Source organism: Struthio camelus, chromosome 12, assembly GCF_040807025.1.
Source record: "Struthio camelus isolate bStrCam1 chromosome 12, bStrCam1.hap1, whole genome shotgun sequence".
In the NCBI taxonomy this organism is placed as follows: Eukaryota; Metazoa; Chordata; class Aves; order Struthioniformes; family Struthionidae; genus Struthio; species Struthio camelus.
The window spans coordinates 17,568,415-17,589,974 of record NC_090953.1 but is presented as its reverse complement, the minus strand read 5'-3'; the positions used below and the strand labels follow the sequence as shown (position 1 = coordinate 17,589,974).

General features: G+C 43.4%; 1 protein-coding gene across 7 annotated transcripts in view; it reads left to right on the top strand.

Moving 5' to 3' along the window:
- Positions 1-21,560, top strand: part of MYO1E (myosin IE) — a 125,615-nt gene that overhangs the window by 50,754 nt on the left and 53,301 nt on the right. For 5 of the 7 annotated variants that reach the window (XR_011143790.1, XM_068958853.1, XM_068958851.1 and 2 more), the window contains 3 exons: positions 12,882-13,025; positions 16,707-16,796; positions 17,699-17,793. Coding sequence is in view for 6 of the 7 variants with exons in the window: in XM_068958853.1 (XP_068814954.1) it covers positions 12,882-13,025; positions 16,707-16,796; positions 17,699-17,793 (329 nt within the window). In the remaining variant the exon portion in view is untranslated. Of the gene's footprint in view, positions 1-9,045; positions 9,230-12,881; positions 13,026-16,706; positions 16,797-17,698; positions 17,794-21,560 lie in introns of those variants that run through there. The other 2 variants (XM_068958852.1, XM_068958849.1) reach the window with 2 other exon arrangements.

Genomic DNA, 21,560 nt, shown 5'->3' with positions numbered 1-21,560 from the left:
TAACTAGTACATCAGATAGCCTATACACCCTAATCTCTGCATCTGAATCTAATTGCTTTGTTGGAGTAGCAGGCTTTAAATGCTAATGACAGGGAACTTGCATAGTGAGCCACTTACATCTTTACAAACCTGACATCGGCACCGCTCGGGGAGCCCTTACCCTAAAGCGTGTAAACGGGATGCTGCTGCAGTCCCCGAGCCTGTGCCGTGCGTTTGCTCAGCAGCGGGTCTGGGGACTTGCGACAGAGAGAGCGAGCAACTTTTCCGTGAGCACCTCCCCCACAGTGAGGCTCCTTCTGCCCCCCCCCCCCCCCCCCCCCCCCCCCCAGCCTCTGCATCACCAGTTCATGTCACCAGTTCACATGTGAAACGGGCATTTTGGTGGGGGGAAGGCAGCACTCCCACCTCTCTCGGAAAAGCAATGCAATCTTTCCGAGTTGCGGGCCGGGTGCTGCAGCCACCCAGCGCTGCAGGACGGTGGGTCCTGGGGCGCCCCTGGGCCTGTGCTCGCCCTGTGTCAGGTCACCTGTATGGTGGGAAGTCCCCGGAGCGCCACGTACAGGCTCCTGTCCACGGAGCACCTTACACAGCTGCTTAATTCAACGTGAAATTGAACTTCTGCCACAACATTAGTAGGTATTCTCTGCTGCCACCTAACTGGCAAAATCCCAGCTAAACTAAACACTGTGTCCTGAAGTTCTGCAGCCAGGAATTTAGCAAATGAGCTTGAAATACTCTTTACTGAAGGGTACCTACCACCCTGGGGCGACCCAGCAGTGGTCTTGCACTGCTCTCCTGCTCCGTGTGCTTGCTATGTGTGCAGGAGACGGGCCCCACTCCCAACAGTCATGTAGGTCGAAGCAAGTATCTCAAAATAATTTGAAAGCAGGGAAGACTCCAGGGTCCTGATTCATAAATGAGCGGTTGCCTGTGTGTCTTATTTGGGGCATCCGTGCAGCTAAATGCTGTAGCTCTGTGAGCGGTGTGTTGCACCAGTAAGGTTTCGAGGCGTCCCTGCGAGGACCCTTTTGGGAGCGCGCTGCTGGAAAAGCAAGCTTGGCCACGCTCACCTGCTGCGTTGCAGCTTTTGCCGTTTTATCACGAGCGTTGCAATCGATCGTGGTTTTCCTTAGCCTCACCTACCACAGACATGTGACTACGTGAGAATCTTCCCTTTAAACAAAAAAACATGTATTCACTTTGGTTTGTAAATAAGTGTGCAGAAAATGAGTGTATTGTACCTAAAAGCTGCAGAAACCGAAAGGCACAAATAAGGAGCCCCAGCCATGTTTTTAAACATGATTTTTAATCCAGCTGTTATTCTGGGGGGTGGTTTGATTCTCATGCTTCTTTTATAAATCAGTCTTTCAGTTTTTCTAGAATTGGTATATGCTTTTACTCAACTAGGTAAAGCAGTTAGCATAAAAATATTTAACTTCTTATTCTTAGTTGAAAACAGCAATAATAAAAAAAAGTTCCATACCAATTTCTGTAATCTACCCCAGCTGTTATAGTCTCATTAACAGTTCATGAGCAATCTATGAGAGAGTAGGACAAATAAGTCCAAAGAAATTGTAGTTATTTAATAATTTAGTGAGAAACAATATAATTTCATATGTGGAAATATAATATTCCTCATTATTGCTGGGCTGTGTTAATATGCCGCATTGGAATGAAATTGGTTTGTATCCCAAGGTCTTATGTATGTGTGCTAAGAAAATAAATAATAAGTAGGTTTGGGGTGATAGGCGAGTAAGGTGTGTTCATAGACAGTATGCTCATAAGTTAACGAAATGGACATGCTGGGACTTAGGAGTCTTTATTTTTTAATTAAATCTCTAAGCAGAAAATCAACCATGTACTGAAAATGTTTCAGTAACTTAGCAAATTTCTTTACAGGCTTTGACAGGATAGTTTTGCTCTTTTTAAAGTGGATTTTTTGATCTTATTCTGTCATCCTGTAACTTGGGTATCGGAGTCGGTACACTGTATTACAAATATATTTTTAAAGAAGAGCTTTGTTCATTGGGCTGGATAGTACACTGAATCACAACTGTGTTTTTTAAACCAGAGTTCAGTGCCTACCAGCCTTAAAGAAGCCATGTAAAAAGGTAAAATATAAGATGAAAATTCATAAAAAGGTTAAAGAAAACTGAAGTCGTTATAATGCTGTTACAATTCATTCTTCTCTACAACTTAAATTGAACGCAGTCTTAAGAACAGCAGAGAGAAGAGCAATCTTGGGCCAAGCAGCAAGGGTCATCGCAGGGTTAGAAAGGCTGTCCTAAACAGCGGTTTGGTAACAGTATTCTTTGTGCAAACCTCTTTGCCTCCATGAGTTATTTCAGTAGAGCTGGGAATGGCAGCAGCTGGGAGCTGGTGCAGCTGGGAGCAGCCCCTGCAGCCCCTGCCCCGTTAGGGACCACGGTGGCGTTTTCCCATGCACATAGGTACAGCTTTGCTGTTAATTAGGCAATTTTTAAAATTTATTTTTTGTATATCTTTTAAAGATAGCGGACTACAAGTTGAAAACAAATATAGTAAATTTTGGTTATTCTGATTACAGTAGGCTTTTCCAATGATTTCACATTTTCAATGAAAAAATACAAATGTTGTGTGTGTTCTGGTTCAGAATGAAAAAAAAAAAAAGAATTGTAAAGCTTTAGAAGTCTGGGAAAACACCCAGCTTTAATGTATCTATTATGTTACCATATGTGGTGTAGAAAAATATTTTAATCTTAATGAAAAATCGAAGCAAAAGTTTTACTGATAGACACACTTCTCAATCAAAGACTATTTCCATGTAGTCCAATACGTTATGTAAGAAATATACCATTGTTTTATTATGCAAACGTTTCCTTTGGCAGTGTTATTTCAAGAAAATTAGTTCCTGAAATGTAAATATTGTATGCCAGGAGAATAATGTTATTTGCAAGGAAAGATGGTTTCAGAATTTTAATGCCTCAGCATCTGCCCTTTTTGCCATGCTTCATGAATACTGGCCTATTGCTATTGAGCGTGTGGTTTTTTAAAACATATTTAGTTGAGGTGTAACGAAAACTAAAAGCTGCAAGTATTTTCTTTCTAAGTATAGCATTTTCCTGCTTATAATAAAAATATCGACCTGATTATGTAAGCGTTTGTTGTTTGGAATGAGGCGTTTTCAGTCATTTCAAAGTGCTAGTGACATAATTGGAAATCTTGAAAGTGTGATTCAGTAGGTGCAGGCGCAGCGGATGTGTTGTAACTGATACTCTTCGCTTCCAAGGGAGTACAGTACGCGAGTGGTGCTGCAATTGGAGGAGCCCTTTTATTCTCTGGAAACACTGCAAATCTTATCGTGATTTTTACATCTTTGATGCTTGCAAAAAATCTATAGAATTATCCTTTGATGCTTCAGGGTAAAATACTTATTTTTCAGTAAAAAAAAATTAAGTTTCTTTTCATGATGCACCGAATTACAGTAATCTTTGTGGGAGGACTGCATGTCTGCAGAAAGGGGAACCATGACAGAAAGAAACTCGAGACCGGGGTAGCATTAAAACGCAGCCAGAGAGCAGGCCTTCCGGAGGACATGGCAGCAAACCGTCCGGTCCTCTGGTGCAGGTAGCAAAGAAAAATTGTATAATTCAGGTTACGACTACTGAGCATTAGTTTCTTTTTTTCCGGAACACTTTAATATGCATGAGTGAAATACCAGGCAGGTCTCAGGTGCCTAAAGGAGCCAGCTGTAGCGGAGGTGCCCTGGTTGTGCCCCTAAACCGGTGCCGGTGTGCAGGAGGAGGGGGTGGCCGCCCCCGGGAAGCCCTGTGCAGCGCGGCGCGGCGCAGCGGAGGGAGGTGGCGCGGGGAGGGCTGCTCAGCAGCTACCGCTGCGCCCGTCACCCCTGCTGTGCCTGCAGCCAAGAGCGACTGACTCTGCCCAGGCCCTGGGGGAAATGCGAGGCTGCGAGCAGGCAGGGGGCCGGCTGCCCGCAGGAGTCCCTGTCCCGTTAACCCCGTCGCGAAGTCCTCCTCCTGCTGGGCCACGACTTGGGCCTCGTGCCCCCGGGCTAGTGTCTCAGCGGCGGACAAGTATCAGTCCGGTGAGGAAACAAATACCCGGGTTTCAGCACCAAACAACAGGGTGGGTGGAAGGGGGGAAAAAGGAGCAACTTCCAGTTGCTGCTTATTTACAGCAATAGGAAAAGGGCAGCGAGCGCGCAGGAAGGAGCTCGCGGGGGCTGACGGGCTGGGCTGCAAGGGCAGGGAGCGAGCCGGGCCGCCGCGCGCGCGACCGCCGCGCGCTGCCGCTGCTCTTACCTTCTCCCCGAACCGTGGTTGGCGCCAGCGCGCAGAGCGTGCCACGCGGCGTCGAAGCGCTCTGTTCTGCCCGTGCCTGTGTGAAACGCGGGGCGTGTGGAGAGCTTCTGAGTCACGTCTTGCTTAGGTGCCTCTCTCTGGAAACCAGATGGTAGCTCCCAGTTGACTGTTGTTCCTTATTTAGCTTCAGAACGATCAAGGAAAAATGTTTTCAGTGTGATGCTAAAGGAGAGTCAGTGGCATTTTGTCTAAATTCACTAAATGAGTTTTCAAACTGCACGTTTCAACTAAAGCCCAGAATAACATTGTTTGTAACCATGACACATGCAGGAAGACTAATTTCATCACAGGCAAATTGTTTTCTGTTGCTTAAAAAAATATATATAAAACACTGTAATTCCAGAAGGGGTGGAGGAGACATTTAGGGGCATTCCAGCTGTAGAAAGTCTTATGATCTTTAGCCTCTTTGAGATCCAAGTTGCTGTGTTATGTTTTGGGAGACTGTATGTAAAGAGTTTCAGAGAATCCTTTTTTAAGGGAGCTGTCAGGAGAAGAAACCAGTGGCCTTATTTTGGAGTGACTGTGAAGAAGGGAAGAGAAGTGCATGAACACATAGACACCCCTTTATTGTACAGATGCTAAAATGAATTTTAACACTCTGTCTCGACTAGAAGACTTTTTATATGTGGGACTGTGATGGCAAGTTTCTGTTAAAAATGTATGGCATTTTGCAGTATTGCATGCAAGATGTGTGGCTGTGCAAAATCCTCTGAAACCCGTATTCTTAATGGAGAAGACTGATGTACTAAGTGAAATTTGTTTGTTCTAATTGTTTCCTAGCCCTTTCTTAAAAACTTGCACAAGAAGTATATATAGGTGCAAACCGTATATGCAATTTACAGATGAAGAGCCAGCGTGAACGGATGCTGCTCAGTGAAACTGTGGGCATGGCGTATGTGCACACAGGGACTAAATCGGTCACGCAGGGCCCGTCCTTATCCACGACAGTCACAGGGAATTTTGCTCCTCATGTCCTGGTCAACAGGTCAGTCTTAAAAAACTGTATGGAAGCTGCTTAACAAGTCAAGTAAGCCAGCTAATATTCACAACTAAGCTGAGATACTTTCCGCAACCATATTAAATACTCAGAGTATTGCGTTTCCTTGAGAAGATTATTTCATGGAACATTAGACCCCTGCCAGCCAAAAAACTGGGGTAAGCAAGCATGTGAATTTGCAATGCATTAAGTGTTGGCTGTCTGTGTCAGTTGTAGCAAATATTTATGCACGTTAGCGTGACAGTCTCTTAAGTTCATTTGCATCCTGAGTTTGTTCTGTCGAATGTCTATACCTTTTTAAAAAGTAGCCTTACACAGCCAAACACTGAAGTAACTTTAACTTTGGTGAGGTTCTGCTTATTTATCGTACCAGAGTGTTGGAGCCTTTCCTGGAAACGAGCGCAGCGCGTGTACCCGCCGACCCCTCCCGGGCCCGGGACCACTGCTACGTGCCGCGTGCCACCGGTTTCGGCGCCTGGCGTGGCGGCGGGCAGGGTGCTGCCAGGCCGGGCCGGCGGCGGCGTTCCCGCGTCTGGCCTGACCCGAGCCGGCAGCGGCGGGGGCCGCCCGTGCCGGCCCCTGTGGTCACCTCGGGCCAAATCCACCCCTGTCTGAGAGCGAAAAGTGAGACTGTTGCCTTGTCTTTTCCCAGAAATCTTCTTCTCCCTGTTTTATTTCCCGAGCTGTGGTTTGGGCGGTGTTACCTGCTAGTAGTTTCTGGTCCTCAGTACATTTTTGGTATTTGTATTTCTTTGTTTAAAAAGTCTGTCCTGCAGCTAGATGTTCAACCGTATTTCTTTGCTATTTCTTCAAATCTTTAGCCTCTGCTTCTTGCCTCCATTAGTGTTTCTCTCATGTTTAATGTAAATAACCTTTGTCCGTCTAGCTGCGTCTGCTGTCTTCATTTCGGTTCCTTCCTGAGGTATAGTCACATCGTTGCAGCCGATATTCCTCGGTTTTTTTCCTAACCTTACATCTACGAGAGCTATTTTGAAGCACTGCTGTCTACTGTGGCTCCTCAGTTTTGATTATGCCAATCTCAGATCAAAATTCATGTTACGGTATTCCTAAAATATTTTCTGCTGAGCACAGCAGACTGTTTCACTTTATAGAAATACGTGAGAGATTCCTGCAAGTGGATTGTAAAAGTTGACTATTTTGGTAGATTATATAGCAATGCAAATTACTTGTGTTTGTTTGTGGACTTCTTCTGTTAAGACTGAAAAAACCAGTAGAAGCGGGGGCGCGTGAGGCTGGTGGTGTGCGGCCGCTGGTGGACGCTTCGATGCGGGCCGTGGCGCAGGAGGTGTGCGGCGTGCGTAGCGTGGTGAGATCTTTGGTTAAAGCAGTAGCTCTGTGTCGTTTGGCGTTGTGTTCATGATACCAACCTGGCTGGAGAGACAAACGCATTCCAAGCCGCGAGGATTTTATGCGCTAGCAAGAAAGCAGCGTGGTACCTGAAGCGGGGGAGGAAGAGGATGTGCTTGGCCTGGTGTGAGGCCCCGGCCGGGGGCCGGGAGTCCCTCGCTGCCCCCGCTGCAGAGTGAGCGCTCGCTAGGGAAAGAGCAGTTTTTCCCTTTGTGGAAACTAGGAGGGGTTTTTTTTATGATTTGTAAGTTTTTTGTGGTTCAGGCAGACACAATTTTGATGGAGGCAGAGAGAGAGAGAGAGAAAGAAGGCGCTTTCTCAGGAACTGAATATGCAATCTCTTCTTATTCCTTGCTTTTAGTGCTTTAATTTTAGACAGACTATTTTTAAGCGGCTTGAAATACAAAAATATTTGCCTTTTTCCATTTAAAAGAACCCCCTGTTGTGACACAGCATGACTCAGTCTTTTTATAGCCACATCAAATATTTGTTGCTTAGGATGTTGTGAAAGTATATAAACAATTAATAATGGCAAAAATAAGAAACCAGCAGTTGCTATTGTAACACAAGGTGGAGGGCAGCGACGAAAGTTCTGTAAATAAATACAAGTCTCATCGATATTTGATCTTTCATTCTGAACAAAACAGTAATTTGCTTTAACCACATCGTGCTATAAATAGCATAGAAAGTATATAGAAAGTATTTAGTACATAGGAAGTGCCATAAATCTCCGGTACGGCGTTAGCAGTAAGTGATGAAATCTGCTCGGTTTTGGAGCTTCGTGCTGTGTCACCCTTACGTCTCCAGTGAAACGTCCGTGTCCCTTTCTGTTAACTAGCCGTTGTCTTAAAGCCGCTCGCAAGCGGGGGTTAAGGGAGGTAAACAGAGTGGCAGAAGAATGACTTTCTTAGAGGACTCAGAGCTTTCGGTGCTTGGCTGCTGCAGGTGACGAGGAACCTGCTGCGGCGCGCGAGGCGGTCGGGCCCCCTCGCCGGCGGCGGGGCGAGGCCAGGCCCCGGCTGGACGGCCCTGCCGCCGGGCCGTCAGCTCGCAGGCTCCTCTTGCGCCTCGCGAACATCATTTTTGTCAGAGTGCAAAGCTGATCTGATTTTGAGCCTGAAACAGCAGCGGAGGGAGTAATAGAAGCTGACAGCCGTGCGGCACACGCCTTTAGTCCTGCTTGCCCGGCCCGGCCCCGGCCGCCTGCGCAGCGGCAGGGGGGGCTCGCAGCTCCCCAAGAGCCGCCCCGCTGCCCGGTTATTAAACACTGCTGTTTCCACTTCTGGGGCTTTCCTGCCCCACCCCCGGCGGGAGCTTCTGAGGGCTTTTTGCAGGCTGTTGATGTGTTTTTGGTTGTGGTATTTTTTTTAATCTGCCAGGCTCATCTTTTTTCAACTGCTTGGTCTTTGTTTTGCGCTGGCACAAAGACTTGTGTTTGTTTATTTGTGGTAGGGTTAGTTAGTTCACCACTTTCCTCGAGAAAGCCGAGGAGGAGGGGACGCTGGTCGCTGTTTGCCGATGCGGCCAGGCGGGGGTCGAGAGCAGCGAGGCCTGAGCCTCTGCCTGGGCCCAGACCCGCCGGCGGCACGGCACGGCTCGGCTCGGCTCGGCTCGGCACGGCACGGCACGGCACGGCGCGGCTCGGCTGTCGGCCTGGCGGAGTCTCGCCGCGGTGGGAGCGTGGCGGGCGCCTGGCAGCGTCCCCACGCGCCCTCCTTGTGCGGCCCGGGCGGCTGCAGGAGGCCTCGGGGTGCCGGCGGGTGGGAGCGGAGGCTGCGGGGCGAAGGGCAGCGGAGGCCCCGGCCTGACCCGCCCTGCACAGCGGCCCCTGGTTAGGGTGGACGCCAGGTGACTAGCTCAGGTGTGAAGCGTCTCCGCGTTAGCGTTACGCGTTTTTATGTGGAGGGGAGAGAGCTCTAGCTAAAATACAGCTCAACCTTAGAAAATATGCAGCAAAAACAGGCCGTTGGTGTTTATCCTGTGCCAGCTGAGGGCGGTCAACATTGATGCATTGCAAAGTCCCTGCCCCCTCCCTGCTCGGTGTCCTTCACTTCCCCTTATATTTTTGCAGCGGAATAGACAAATGTACTTAGTTATCTCACAACGAAATCGTATTTTTGGTAGTGAAGACACTGATAAATCTCACTTCTGTGAAAATTTAAGCTAATGAAACAACTAATATTAGTACAGCCCCTATTTAAAAATGATTTTGCTAGTTTACTTTCATCCGCAGGGGCTGTAAAGATGAAATCCATGCAAAGCATCGAGCCTCAAAGAAAGATTGAAGTCTGAAATGTAGTTTCTCTCTTCTTTCCATAGTTAAAAGAATCTTATAAGAAACACTATGTCCTGGAAGTGCAGCAGAGCAGGAGAGTCAGAGCTGAAAATTTTCACTTTTGACCACGTAAGATCAGTGTCTGTCTTCGAGCCGGAGTTAACATTTCAGGCAGCTTCTGAACAGTACTTGAAACTTGATGAATCACTGCTGCAAGATCATTACTACGTATAGTATTCTTTGTTATTATTAGAACCTGCTTGCTTGGTTGTCTTGATTTATTTGTAGCTCCTTCAGAGAATGCAGTACAAGGCTTACTTTCTAGTGTGCTGAGCTGCTACGTTTGCTTGCTTGCTATCATACTCCTTAGCATTTTCTATGCTGTTGGCAGATCCTTTTCCATCCGCTCTCTGTGCATCTTCATTTGGAATGCAACAACAGCAGTCCTTAGGATTAATGTATGAAGAATCACCTTCCTTTCCGATGAAGTTCTTGTTCTAGTTGATTAGTTGTGGTTTTGCCAAGTCCATGCAGCTTTTTGCAAGCCTGATTTAGCGTCTGACATTTAGACTGTACGTACATGTTGCAATATTTGTCTCACATTCTGAAAATAATTTGTAAAGGCTTTCACTTACTATAATACTTTGGGAGAGACATTTAATGTACGTTTATATTATTTGCTTTTTGAAGAAGTTTTGAAAATGGAATGAAAACACCACAATTTTAAAATATATATCCTTGCCATTCAGTAAATGTGCAGCGCTGGAGAAGTCTGAAAAGCTGCTCCTTTGACTGCTATGACTTGGACTTTGTTTAGTTGATTTTTTGCAGGTAGATTTTTTGTGTTTCAGAGACATTAAAAAAATAGTTAAGTGTTAGCTGAATGCCATTATAGTACTGATTGGAAGTGATTCAAGTTGATCTGTTCAGGTTGGAGTCTGTAGTTGTCGATTGGGCCTGGAAGCGTAGGAGCTTGGGGGTGGGTTATCCTGTGGACGTGCAGCTCCCAGCAGCGTGCCTAGAGCAAAGACGTGCCAGCCTCTGCGTGGGTGGGGGGCACAGCCCCGTAGCCCTCCTATTGATGCTTGGTTCCTGCAAGAAGTGAAGGTATGAACAAAACCACTGACAGAGTTAGTCACTGCTGAAGTTTGGACTCGCACCTTGATCTTCAAAAGTCTGGCGGTGATCTCCTGTTGGTGATTTGCTGCTTCTCCATATATTTACATGAAATGCTATGCTTTAAGGAAAATAAGTAGTCCCGAACTATTGATAGAAACTGCCATTTAAAATGTGACATACTGTTAATGTGAGTTACTTAGCGCTCATGCTCTCAGCTGTCTTCCGCCCAATAGCTTGCTTGGCCGATTAGCCTGCCGGCCTCGCCGCGCGCGACGCGGTCCCCGCGGCCGCGGGCCTTCATAACCGCTGCCGTCACCGTAACTCTGCGCTGCTTTCCAGGCATCTCGCGGCTTTGTGATCTTAATCCTCTTCTCGTTGCATTTATTGGGTCTGATAACATGGCTTTCAATGGAGGCTTGATTGTTTTCCCGCTGTCTCTTTTCTTATACTTTTTCTTTAGCTTATTCAATTATCTGATATTAAAGCACGTTCTGTACAGCGTTGTGATGACTGTCATCCTCTATATTTATCTTGATACTGTACCTCTTTGTCCATGCTGCCAGTCCCTTTTTCCAAGTATAATATCTGAAATAGCTGATGAATACACTGAGGGAAGTTAGGCTTTTCTGTTGGACTTCTGTTTTCTCAAATAACCTGACCTTCAGCTGATCTTTCAGTCACATGTCTTGCAACATTTCCCCAAAATTAATTGGTTCCTTCATTTTCTCAGTGCTTCCAGATCATTGCTTCCATTGTGCAAATAGAAAATTGGCAAGTCTTACGCAAAGTAAATGAGTTTTAAGATTATTATTTTCAATAAGTTAATGTAAGGCTGTGCGTGTTCAAAAGATGCAGATGTTCGTATGCTGAGTTTGTATGCTTTTAAATATATTTGCCTTTGTTATATTACATTTAAAAGTGTTCTGTTTTGTTCAGAATTGCAACTGTTCTGTGCAGTTAGCAGCAGCGGAGCTGAATTGGCAGTAGCAGTGCCTGGAGACTTAATAAAAACCACAGATGAAGTAGAAGTCCCGTGCTGTCTGCAGTAGGGAAGTGGGTCTGTTCTTAGCACAATTATTTCAGCTTGACACAAAAATGCAGTTGGTCCTTGTTTTTTCTGTCAGTTAGTTTGTTCAGCTGAGGTGAGGCCACTGTATAGGCCTGACTCCACATGCTGATATGCATTAAATCTATATCTTCATTAGTTTTTGATAATTTTTTTTTTCCCTAATGGGAAAAATAATTTTTTTTCCCTAATGGATGCAGCAAAGTTTGTGGAAAAGCTTAACTCTGAGACTGTAATGAACACTTCTAGCCAGCGCTACCGAAAATAAGAGCCTTGGGCTCTCCTGGCTCCGATTGTTGCTCTCATTGATATACCTTGGGTTGGTACAAGTGCTTGTCTGCTTACAGGAAGAAAGTAATTGGTAGAAGCACTTTTGTGTTAGGGCGGTTGTGTAGGTCGTAGGTCATCTGCTAGCATGGGAGTGTTGTGTACACGAGGATTGCACCTCTGTAAATGGCTGACTCCAACTGCGACATGCTTGATGTAGCCATACCGGTCCCACTATCAGAATTTTGTAATTTACACTGTGTCATTGTGCATTATCTTATTCTGCAAAACACTTTTAAAATAATAACTTGCTTATATTCTGGCGAATATGACTTTATCCCATAAAATGCATGAGAGCAGTGTAACCAGATCTCAGTGTTTGAAGTTGTGATGTTAAAAGATGGGGGGAAGTACCTCAAATTGTCATTCTGTTGGCCGCATCTTCCTTATGTGCTTTACATAGGTACGTTATCATGTATACTGTAAAAAATTTCAGCGTTACTAATTTCAGTATGATGCAAACACAATTTGACATTAAAAAAGGCAGAAGGGCAGAACTGATTTTTCTGCCAGGCTGCAGAGGGTAGGTTTGGGATCGGATAGTGAATTTACAGCTTAGTTAATTGCATTGATCTGGAGTGGATTTTAATTGGTTTATGAGTGTATCTATAGATACGCTAGAGTTATAGAACTAGAGTTGCTGTTCAAATCAGCTGGGGAAACCGGTTTTTGGTTTCAGCTGGTACAACTTGAAATGTCACAAGTTTTCAGAAGGATCCTGAAATAGTAGTCTCCAAGTGTGGGGAGCGAATGCCTATTTAGATGTCAGTTAAAGGCAGTGACTAACAGATCAGAAGGGACTGTTAAGACACGCAGCCTGACAGGCCGCGTAACATAATCTGCACATCATCACTGAATAATTCCTGCATCAGGCTCACAGCTTCCATTTGAGCAGCAGCATATGTCCAGGTTTCACTTAAAGACTGCAAGGGCTGGAGAGTCTGCCATATCCCTATTTAATAGTTCGGACGGTTAATTAACCTCACTACCAATAGTTGCACTGTAGTAGTGTAATTTTTGCATCCTTAGCTCCCAATAACTTTATCTCATTTGGAATAATTGGATTCTTCTGCTAGATTTAGAAATGCCTGCCATCTGAAAGAAAACACATTCTGTGTGTAGATATTTACAACACCCCATCGAACGACCTTCTGATCTTTGAGGGCAGTGCGATGCTGTGAGTTAACAGCTGAGCAGGGGTGAAGCTGCCATCGTTTATGTATGCTTTTACATAGGCCTGGACCAAGCAGTAGAACTCAATGTGAGGAAAATATTTTGGAAGTTGGAATTTGAGTGGATGGTTTGCAGTTACGTAATGCTAACGAGGAACATAGTAACCTTTTTGATGTTTACTGTGCTTTCCTGCAGGGCAGCAAAGGACACTACAAATACCACTGGCAGAGCCACAATGTCAAGCAGAGTGGAGTGGACGATATGGTCCTTCTCTCCAGAATCACAGAGGACTCTATAGTGGAGAACCTAAAGAAGCGATACATGGATGACTATATTTTCGTATCCTTTATGGCATAGTTTCTGCTGGGGCCCTGTGGGCTTGCTGAGACAGTGTAAAACTAATAATATGTATGCATTCCGTTTAAGCAGATTATTCAAAGATCCTCAGCATTTTATGTGCAAGTTCATCTGAGATTACACAAAACGTTTTGTAAACTGAGCTAATGTGGTTGTTCAAATGAAGATCTGAAAAATTCTTTTAGTATATTCTTTCTGGTATTTAGTACTGCTCCTGTCATTGTTGCAGATGGGCTTATAGCTCCGTATATTCATAAGCCCTGAAGTTAGTTCAGCGAGTCTACTTTCCCTTCCAAGAATTAGTAAATTTAAGCCTTATATATGTTTCATGATAATCATATTGTCTTCTTTACCTCCCAGATTCTGATGCTTTCAAAATAGCATTTCTTCTGTGACATAACCCTATTTTACAACTTGATCTAGAATTGTTAGTACCATGAGTGACGGACTGGTGGAAACAGGAGAACATCTCTAAAACTACGGTGTCTGGGCTTGAATTTTTTTTTTTTACTGTGATTAATGAAAATATGAAAGATTAAAATACCCGAACATATAACCCAACAGGAAAAACAGATATTAGCAATAAAAGTTTGCTTTCTTTTTTAGAAATGTATCAAAGGACTTCCTTGATATAAAACACATTTCATTTTTAGCATTCACAATATCACATGAGCTGCAGTGACAAATTTGGTAGACTGGTCAACATCACTATCACCATTACTATTAGTAGATAATTTTTCTCCTGCTGCTTTATCCTGGTCTACGTACTTCCTAGAAGAATCTGGAGAATAGTTTCCTTGAAGAGCTTAATTTTTTTGCAGAAAGAGAGGAATTCAACATCTCCTGGCTATTGTTCCATATGTTCAGACAGTAAGAGCTAAATAACAACTCAATTTAGTCAGGTCAGAGAGAGTAGTAGTATTGCAGTTGCACTGGCGTTTCCATCCCAAACTGCCTAAGCTTTTGATATATGTGTGCTCACGTTTCTGTGTATCCTCCATTCAAGAAAACAGCACAAGTAATAACTTTGCCTTATAGAAATGTGATAAAGTTAGGCTTGATTTGTCAAGCTGATAGTACATGGGCAGAAAATCATGTTCTTGCTGTCGGTGACACAGACACGTTTGTCCCTTTGGAACACTGCACCTTCTTCCCTGTGTCTCGTTCTCCAAGTCTTGGGAGCTTTGTGCTCATGAAAGCATTCTATAGTTTTTTTCTTATAAAATGTGGAAGCTTTACATGAGAGAGATGGTCCTTCTACTGAAGCAGGATTAAATGTGTTTTCCAAAAGGATCTGTGGTTACATAAGGTATCAGATTCTACTTTTAAAGCATTGTAATTCTTTTGTGTAAGGAAAAAAGAAGAATCCTTTGCAGTTCTTTGCAGGGCTTGTCATTCTCCACGGGAGATCATCTCTTGAATCTTTCAGTTGTTCGTGTGTCCACCCATGAATGAACATTGCTCTGTGCCACTTTGCATAGAGATTAGCAAGTCTTCCCAGAAAATGCTGACATTGTTTACCAACAGAAAACTGTCACTTTAGATGTTTGTACTGGCACAGTGAATGCTTGATTTATTGTATTGGAGACCCGGTTGTCGTCAGTCTTCTTTGAATTAAATTAAAAAATGTGTGAAGAAAGCGTTCCATATTGACAATACAGAAATTCTGTTCCCTGATTTATAGTTCTTCTCTGACTAACATGATACTATTTTGTGCTGTGGCACCATAATAATATGTTCTTATGTAAAATATATGTTAATTTTCCCACTTTTGTATGGAAAGCTTAGACAGTAAGTTTGCCTATGAACAATCCCAGATCATTAGATGAAACCTGCAGTACAGTATTTTGGACTCACTTCCATGGGTACACTGCTAACTCCAGCATCAGTGAACCAGTCCTGCCTCTAAAGTTGTCTCCGTTGCTTCATACATGTATGTAACAACTCTAATTCCAAAGATTTCTTAAGTATTTGTGTATGATATATGTAGATATATGTATGATATATACAGAGGAGATCTCTCTTCCATCAGTGACCTCAAGCTACCATCTAGAGAAAAAAATTGCGGGCTCTTGAAAAGGCACATAAATCTATAACAATTTAGGAAAGGAGGAAAAGTGTTTTGTGTCCTTTTGATTCTGTAGGGGGGGATTTCGACCTGCTGAAAACAATCACAACTGGATTTTAGTTAGAGTAAGTGTTATGGGAATAGTTCGACCCTAGGTTTCCTAGGAGCAGAATCTCCCATACGTCTAACAGTGAATTTAATTATTTATTTAAATGACGATACAGCAAAGTAACAGCTCGAGCTGGGTGCCTTCAGGGAGGGAACCCAAACAAAGAAATTTTGGGGTAATTATACTCTTTACAGTCAAATTTCCCTGCCTGCCAGGGTCAGTCTCTTCCAGTCTTCTTTACTGAGTCGGTGGTCTCTTTCCTCTGGATTGGTTCACATCTACATCCCAGGACAGCTGCTGTGTTTCTTCTTCACAGTGCCTTATCTTATCTGAAGGTTAGTCGTTACCTCGGGCCATCGTGTGCTGTCTCTTGGAGGGCTGGTTCTAGCTGGTTTTGCAGTCGCATCCTCAGCAATGTCTCTCGAGCTCATTTACGATTCAGTCCTGCGGCCTGCAGGCTTCATCTGCTTTAGGCACTAGTGCTAAGCTGGGCTAGAGCTAAATTAGCTCCATTTTCTAACAGTGAGGATTCTGGCAGATTCGCTCTGTCAGTGCTAGACTGTGTAAACTACCTGCCCATTTTGTGCTGTGCTGGAAGTCACCACCGCTGCACCAGGGAGGCTAAAATGAAACTTAAGGTTGCTTCCCCAGCAGTTGCAGTGTAGTGCATGAGCAAAGGTGGGTTTGTGTTAAAGGACAATGAGTTGTGAACTGGTGTGGCAGAAACACCAGCACAGGTCTGCCTCTATGCCTTTTTTGTGAGAAATGGCAGGAAAGTGAGCAAACAGACAGCAACACTCAGGTCTCAGGCCACCACATCTGAACTCAGGAGAGCTTCTCTGTGAAACACCAGCGTTCAGAATGTTGCAAAAAAGCTTTGTAGGAGTAGTAATAGCCTGAAACTCAAGAGTGTCTTCTTATAGGGCAGCCTGCAGAGTAAGACGTGCTCCTCTCTAGGGACAGTTAATAAAATAACTGCACATACCAACTCCCTCTCTAGTACATGCAGCTGAGTAGTCATCCAATTTAGCTCAGTACTGGCTGTTTCCGTCTGTCTGTGCGTGCTCAGCACTGTCTCTGTGAGATCAAATCTGTCCCTTTAGCTTATTCTGTGAAGGTCAAAACAACCTTTTCCAGCACTGATAAAATGACCCTTACGAAGGGCTGAAACAGGTCAAATATACCATTTCCTTTTTCTATTTTTATTCGGATTGTGTCAGATTTGGGCCTCCACTACATGTTTTTAAACTTAGCTCGTCCGAAGAAGATGAGTATTTTGACAATATAAAAGTATCCCATTGTTTAATATGTTTATACTCTTGTAAGCCTAGTAATTTCATTTTTATTACAATTGTTGCAAGCCACGGTTATTTAATGCTTCTTTGAAGCTGTGTTGTTTGGTTATATGGCAATCACTAGTAACAAGATTTTATGAAATTATAGTTACTGAGACAATCTTATAAACCTTAACTGCTTTTGAATACAGACATATATTGGCTCAGTATTAATCTCTGTGAATCCTTTCAAGCAGATGCCATACTTTGGGGAAAAGGAAATTGAGATGTACCAGGGAGCTGTAAGTAGAACGGTCTGTGATGTACCGCAGTATTCGGTGGCGTGTAAAGATTGCTCTGCATGGTTAAACTTTTGGAAGCGCTTGTTGCTGGGTTTTGCAAGTACTAGCCTGCGAGAACTTGGTTGGTATCCGTCACTATCTAGGGCGTCTTTGAGTTTAGTTGCCTGGAACATCGAATTAGTATTTCAAGAAAATTCTTGTACTGATTAACTCTGATCCATATCAGTTTTTTCCGCTTGGCAGGCCTGCCCAAGACAGTTTTTAAACTAGTGTATCCTTAAAGTATTATGTGTAATAAAAAATGGCCATCAGTGGACCTGGAGACTATGGCTTGAGATCTCTAAAAGTGGACAAAAAGGAGATGCTAAAATTAGATGCCAGTTTTGAAAATATAATTTGAAGAGTGGGTCAGCGTAAGGATATTAGGGTCTCCAGTCGGTTTCCTGGTCTACTCGAGTCAGGCATGTCCACAGAGGAAAGATTAGGGAAGCTGTTGGGTTTGATTGGGCTCCATGGATGAAACGAGGCCGTATAGCACCAGGCTCTGTGCCGTGGTTTAGCTAGTTTATTGTTAGCATATGACCATGGGTGGAATAGGCTTAAATTATATGAGTTTCTCTTAGACAAGTACTATATTTCAAGCACAGACCATTTTTAGAACAGAGTGTTTACAATAGCTGAGGAGAAAATTATGGATGAGTGAAAGATCAGTAACAAAACCAGAGACTTTGATTTGTTTTTATTAAACAAACAGACAAAAAAAATTCCTAAGAAAATTCAGTGTAAAGTTGGGAGGCGGAATTGTTTTTCCAGGAAAATAATTCTTCCGATTTAAATACAGATTTACATTGCTCTTTCTGCTTTGTTTAATGCTGTGTTGAAAATATATGTTCTATTTCCAGGCTCAGTATGAAAACCCACCACATATTTATGCTCTTGCAGACAGCATGTACAGAAACATGATTATTGACAGAGAAAATCAGTGTGTCATTATTAGGTAAGAGAAAGCTTGGTAAAAGAAATTGTCTTTTGTCCTATTTTTATGTTTTTTTTTTAACTTGAAGAAACTGAAAAGATTTTTTTTTATTGCATTAATAACAATCGGCTGTGTCCATGACTACTGATTATTTTGGGGTTTTCTAGGATAATTAAGTACTTTCTGACCCTACCTTTTGTTTTCCAGTGGAATATTGATGGTAACTTAACAGTGAGAGATCTCTTTCTCCCATAACCAGCTTCATGCCAAACATCAAAATCGCAATAGCTTGAATGACAACGTGAGAGATGGGTTAACAGCTATAACAGCTATAGATACTGTTAAACACTCTCCTGTTGATTGCATTTAACATACTCTGTTTTTATTTTTTATTTTTTGCTAAAAATAAATGTACTTTTGTTCCTTTCGGGAAGTTTGCTTGCATTCAGTCAGAGAGCAACGGAGAGAGATACTAGCAAATTAGTTTTGTCCTCCCCATTATTCCATTTTAATTATTAGGCTGAGAAAATTCATTGTAGGTATGTGGGAAGTGTTGATTAATACATATATGGAGGTCAGCCAGCTGTTAGCTAGCGGTTTGCTCCCCAGAGCCGCACTCCCGTAAGGAGCCCTCTGTTCCTGGGCCCCTGGCTGCAGCGTGGGGCCGTGTGACACAAAATGCCCAATGCTTGTGCCGTGTCTCCTGTCTCTCTAAATCATTCCCTGAGCTCAGCCTTCTTTTTGGAAAATTCTGATGCCCGTTGCCATGCTGAAGTTACCTAGTCCCATTTGAGCAAATTCAGACCTGTTAAGAGGAGGTAAAATTTGGATTTATTTTGTTTTTTGAGCCAAATTAGATCCCAGAGCTTGGGATGTTTCCCATGGAGCTAAATTTATTTTGAAAATATGTCAAGTGTGGTCTTTAAGGTGTGGACTATGAAAAAACCCACAATTTTTGATCCATTGTTAATGCCCCAAAGTGCAATGAATGCAGAGGGTCAGATTTTCAGAGAGCTGAGATGCAGACCTAATCTGTTCTAATAGTCACCAATTTAAATTCTCACAAGAATGCTTGTGCTTAAGTGATGGATGGTGCGCTCCTTGGAGAGCCTGCACAGCATACGTGCAGGGTAAATTCTCCTCAGACATATGCACAGCCTCTTCAAAATCTTCCTGTTATCATGCTTGAGTTACTTGAAATATAGTGCAAAACTGAGGGGAAAAAAAAAAATCATGTTTTCCAGGGTCATTTTATACAAAGTGTTCCTCTTCCCTTCTACATGTTGGGTTGTCCTAAGATTATTCTTGGGACAAAAACCAGAAAAACTGGAGGCTAGATTTATGGATGATGGTATTTGATTTTGGGACACTGAAGAATGGTTGTGAAATCATGTAACTTGGCCATTCATAAAATCGATTTAGTTTGGTTTGATATTTTAATACTTTTAACCATATTTCCTCTAAATTGCTTAGATACCTCCCACATTTTTCTGATTATAGTGTCGTCACAATCTCTAATGGTTAGAGCTGGCTTGAAGGAGCAGTTTCTTGAATTTTAGTGTTTTGTTTCCTCTTACGTTTCATTTTATTCATTGGAGTTGCACCAGAAAGCATTGGGTTCTGTGGCACACTGGAAGCTCCCAAGATCCTGCAGCTCTTGAGTGAGGTGGATGTTTTAGCTAGCTGCATGCCCACTACCACAACATCCATTTCACTTCATAACTGCCAAGGACTTTCCAATCTCTACCCCTGAAATGGTGGTTCTTAAAAAAACAGAGGTATGGTTCTTTCTCCCTGTCTTGGGTCCCACAACTGTCTGCTGAACCTCAGCGGTTTCAAATGAACCTTTGCATTTCAGTGAACCATAATTTTTCCATGAAAATTTGTCTCATGGGATGTTTTGTTTCTTCTTATATTACATTTTATTCCATGGATTTTAACCAGAAAATGATGATGACAATATGGTTATTACGAGATGCAGATTTGCTTCTCTTATTCACAACAAGTCTAAATTGGGAGTGACTTCACCGAAAATCCCTGGTGGAACAGAAGAAACAGAGCAAGTTAGTACAGAAACAGGCCCAGGTTTTCTTTTCCCCTCAAGCTGGTAATGAAATTGTTGTTGAAGGTCTTGCAAAGAGAGAAAGGAGGAAATCGTGTGTAAACTGGACTGACGTCAGCTCAAAGAGGCAGCACCTGGCTTGTGGGGCACAAGGAGTCCAGCGAACAGAGACGACAGGACGATGGGGAAAGGCTTGGTGCACACCTCCTTCTTCTTGACGTGTCTTCTGGGCATCCCCTCTGGACCTGGGTGGGAAGCGCTTTCAGATCCTAGGGACTAGGCACAGATTTCCAGGCAGGTGAAGGAACAGCCCAGCTGTGTGTATGTGAGGGTCGCGTGGGCTTTTGCCAGCACGTTTAGTCCCAGAATCCCAAATACTGCGTTTAGACACTGGCTGGAAAACTTGATCCTATTCAGAGAGCCAGAGCATTAACTAGGAAAGCCTATACAAAATAAAATACAGTTCTCTGAAAGACTTAATAGATAGTAACCAAATATGATCTTCTTATATGATAATACTCATTAAAAAGGAAAACCTCAGCAAACAACCTTTCCAAGGCCAGACAGGCCTGTTTCATTAGTGGAATAGTTGCAGCATATGTGCGTATGTGCTAAGAAAATTATATGTACGCATGTCTAATTATAGCTGAGGAGGCATGAGCTATTTTGAATGGCTGCGCAGAGCATAAACAGTGAGTGCAGTTACTGGTGGGCTGGGCGCTGGCGAGGCTCAGCGCAGGCGCAGAGCGGGTGCTTAGGTGGGAGGCGGCGGCGGCAGCCCGCCCCTCGCTTCGCGCGTGTGGCGCAGAATCAGAGGCAGTGTGTTCATGGGGAGCCTCTTTTGCATCAGCTGCAGTTTGATTTCTCGTTGCATTTATGTTTTATTGAGGCACGGTGCTTTATTTAAGCCTCTGTTGTACTGGGCTTAGAAATGTCTTCTCCGGGAGATTGTTTGCAGTTCTCCCTCACCAGCGATGGTGGCCCTTCCAGAATAGCCATAATGAGTTGTCCAACCCACGTTTTAATCCTGCAGGGTTGTCTGCTGTGGCTTTTCGCTTCCTCTGGACTGTTACTGTCCTCTAATGAGGACAATGGAGATTACAATTAGTGTTTTTATGTTGTGTAGCAATAAATGTCTTTCTTTTCAGATTGTTCTTGAAGTCTTACGTTCCCATAAAGTTGAGGACTTTATTTCTGCCCTTTCTTACTGTGATTCCTGCCATGAGATTTTGCAGGTGCTTTAAAGCAGTTTTTCAGTCCTTCTTCTTGTTTTTAATTTTAGTTTACGTTCCACCTCCATGGGGCAATCTTTGGGTACAGTAAAGCTATGTGATAGGGCTGCATACCTGAAAATACAATTCGACATCTTAAATATTGCAAATGTGTGGGGACAGAGAGATCTCATACCACCCCCACCTTTTTTTTTTTTTTTTTTTTTTTTAGTAAGGAACTCATGTCTGTCTTAAACTGATGAAGGTCAAAATTTAATATGAAATTTCTAGCTGACTTCTATATCACAACTTTCCAGAAGCCTCAACTGATTGATTTTTCTAAAACTTCTCCAGTACAGAATCCAGCTGGAGACGTGGTTGAATTTTAATGAGGAAGTGGTATGAACATAAGTCTAATGCAGTCAGAAAAGTTAGGCAAAATCTCAGTTGCAAAAGGGAAAAATAGTCCACTGAGGCTATGCTACTGAAGTTACTCTGAACATGATTAAAGAAAA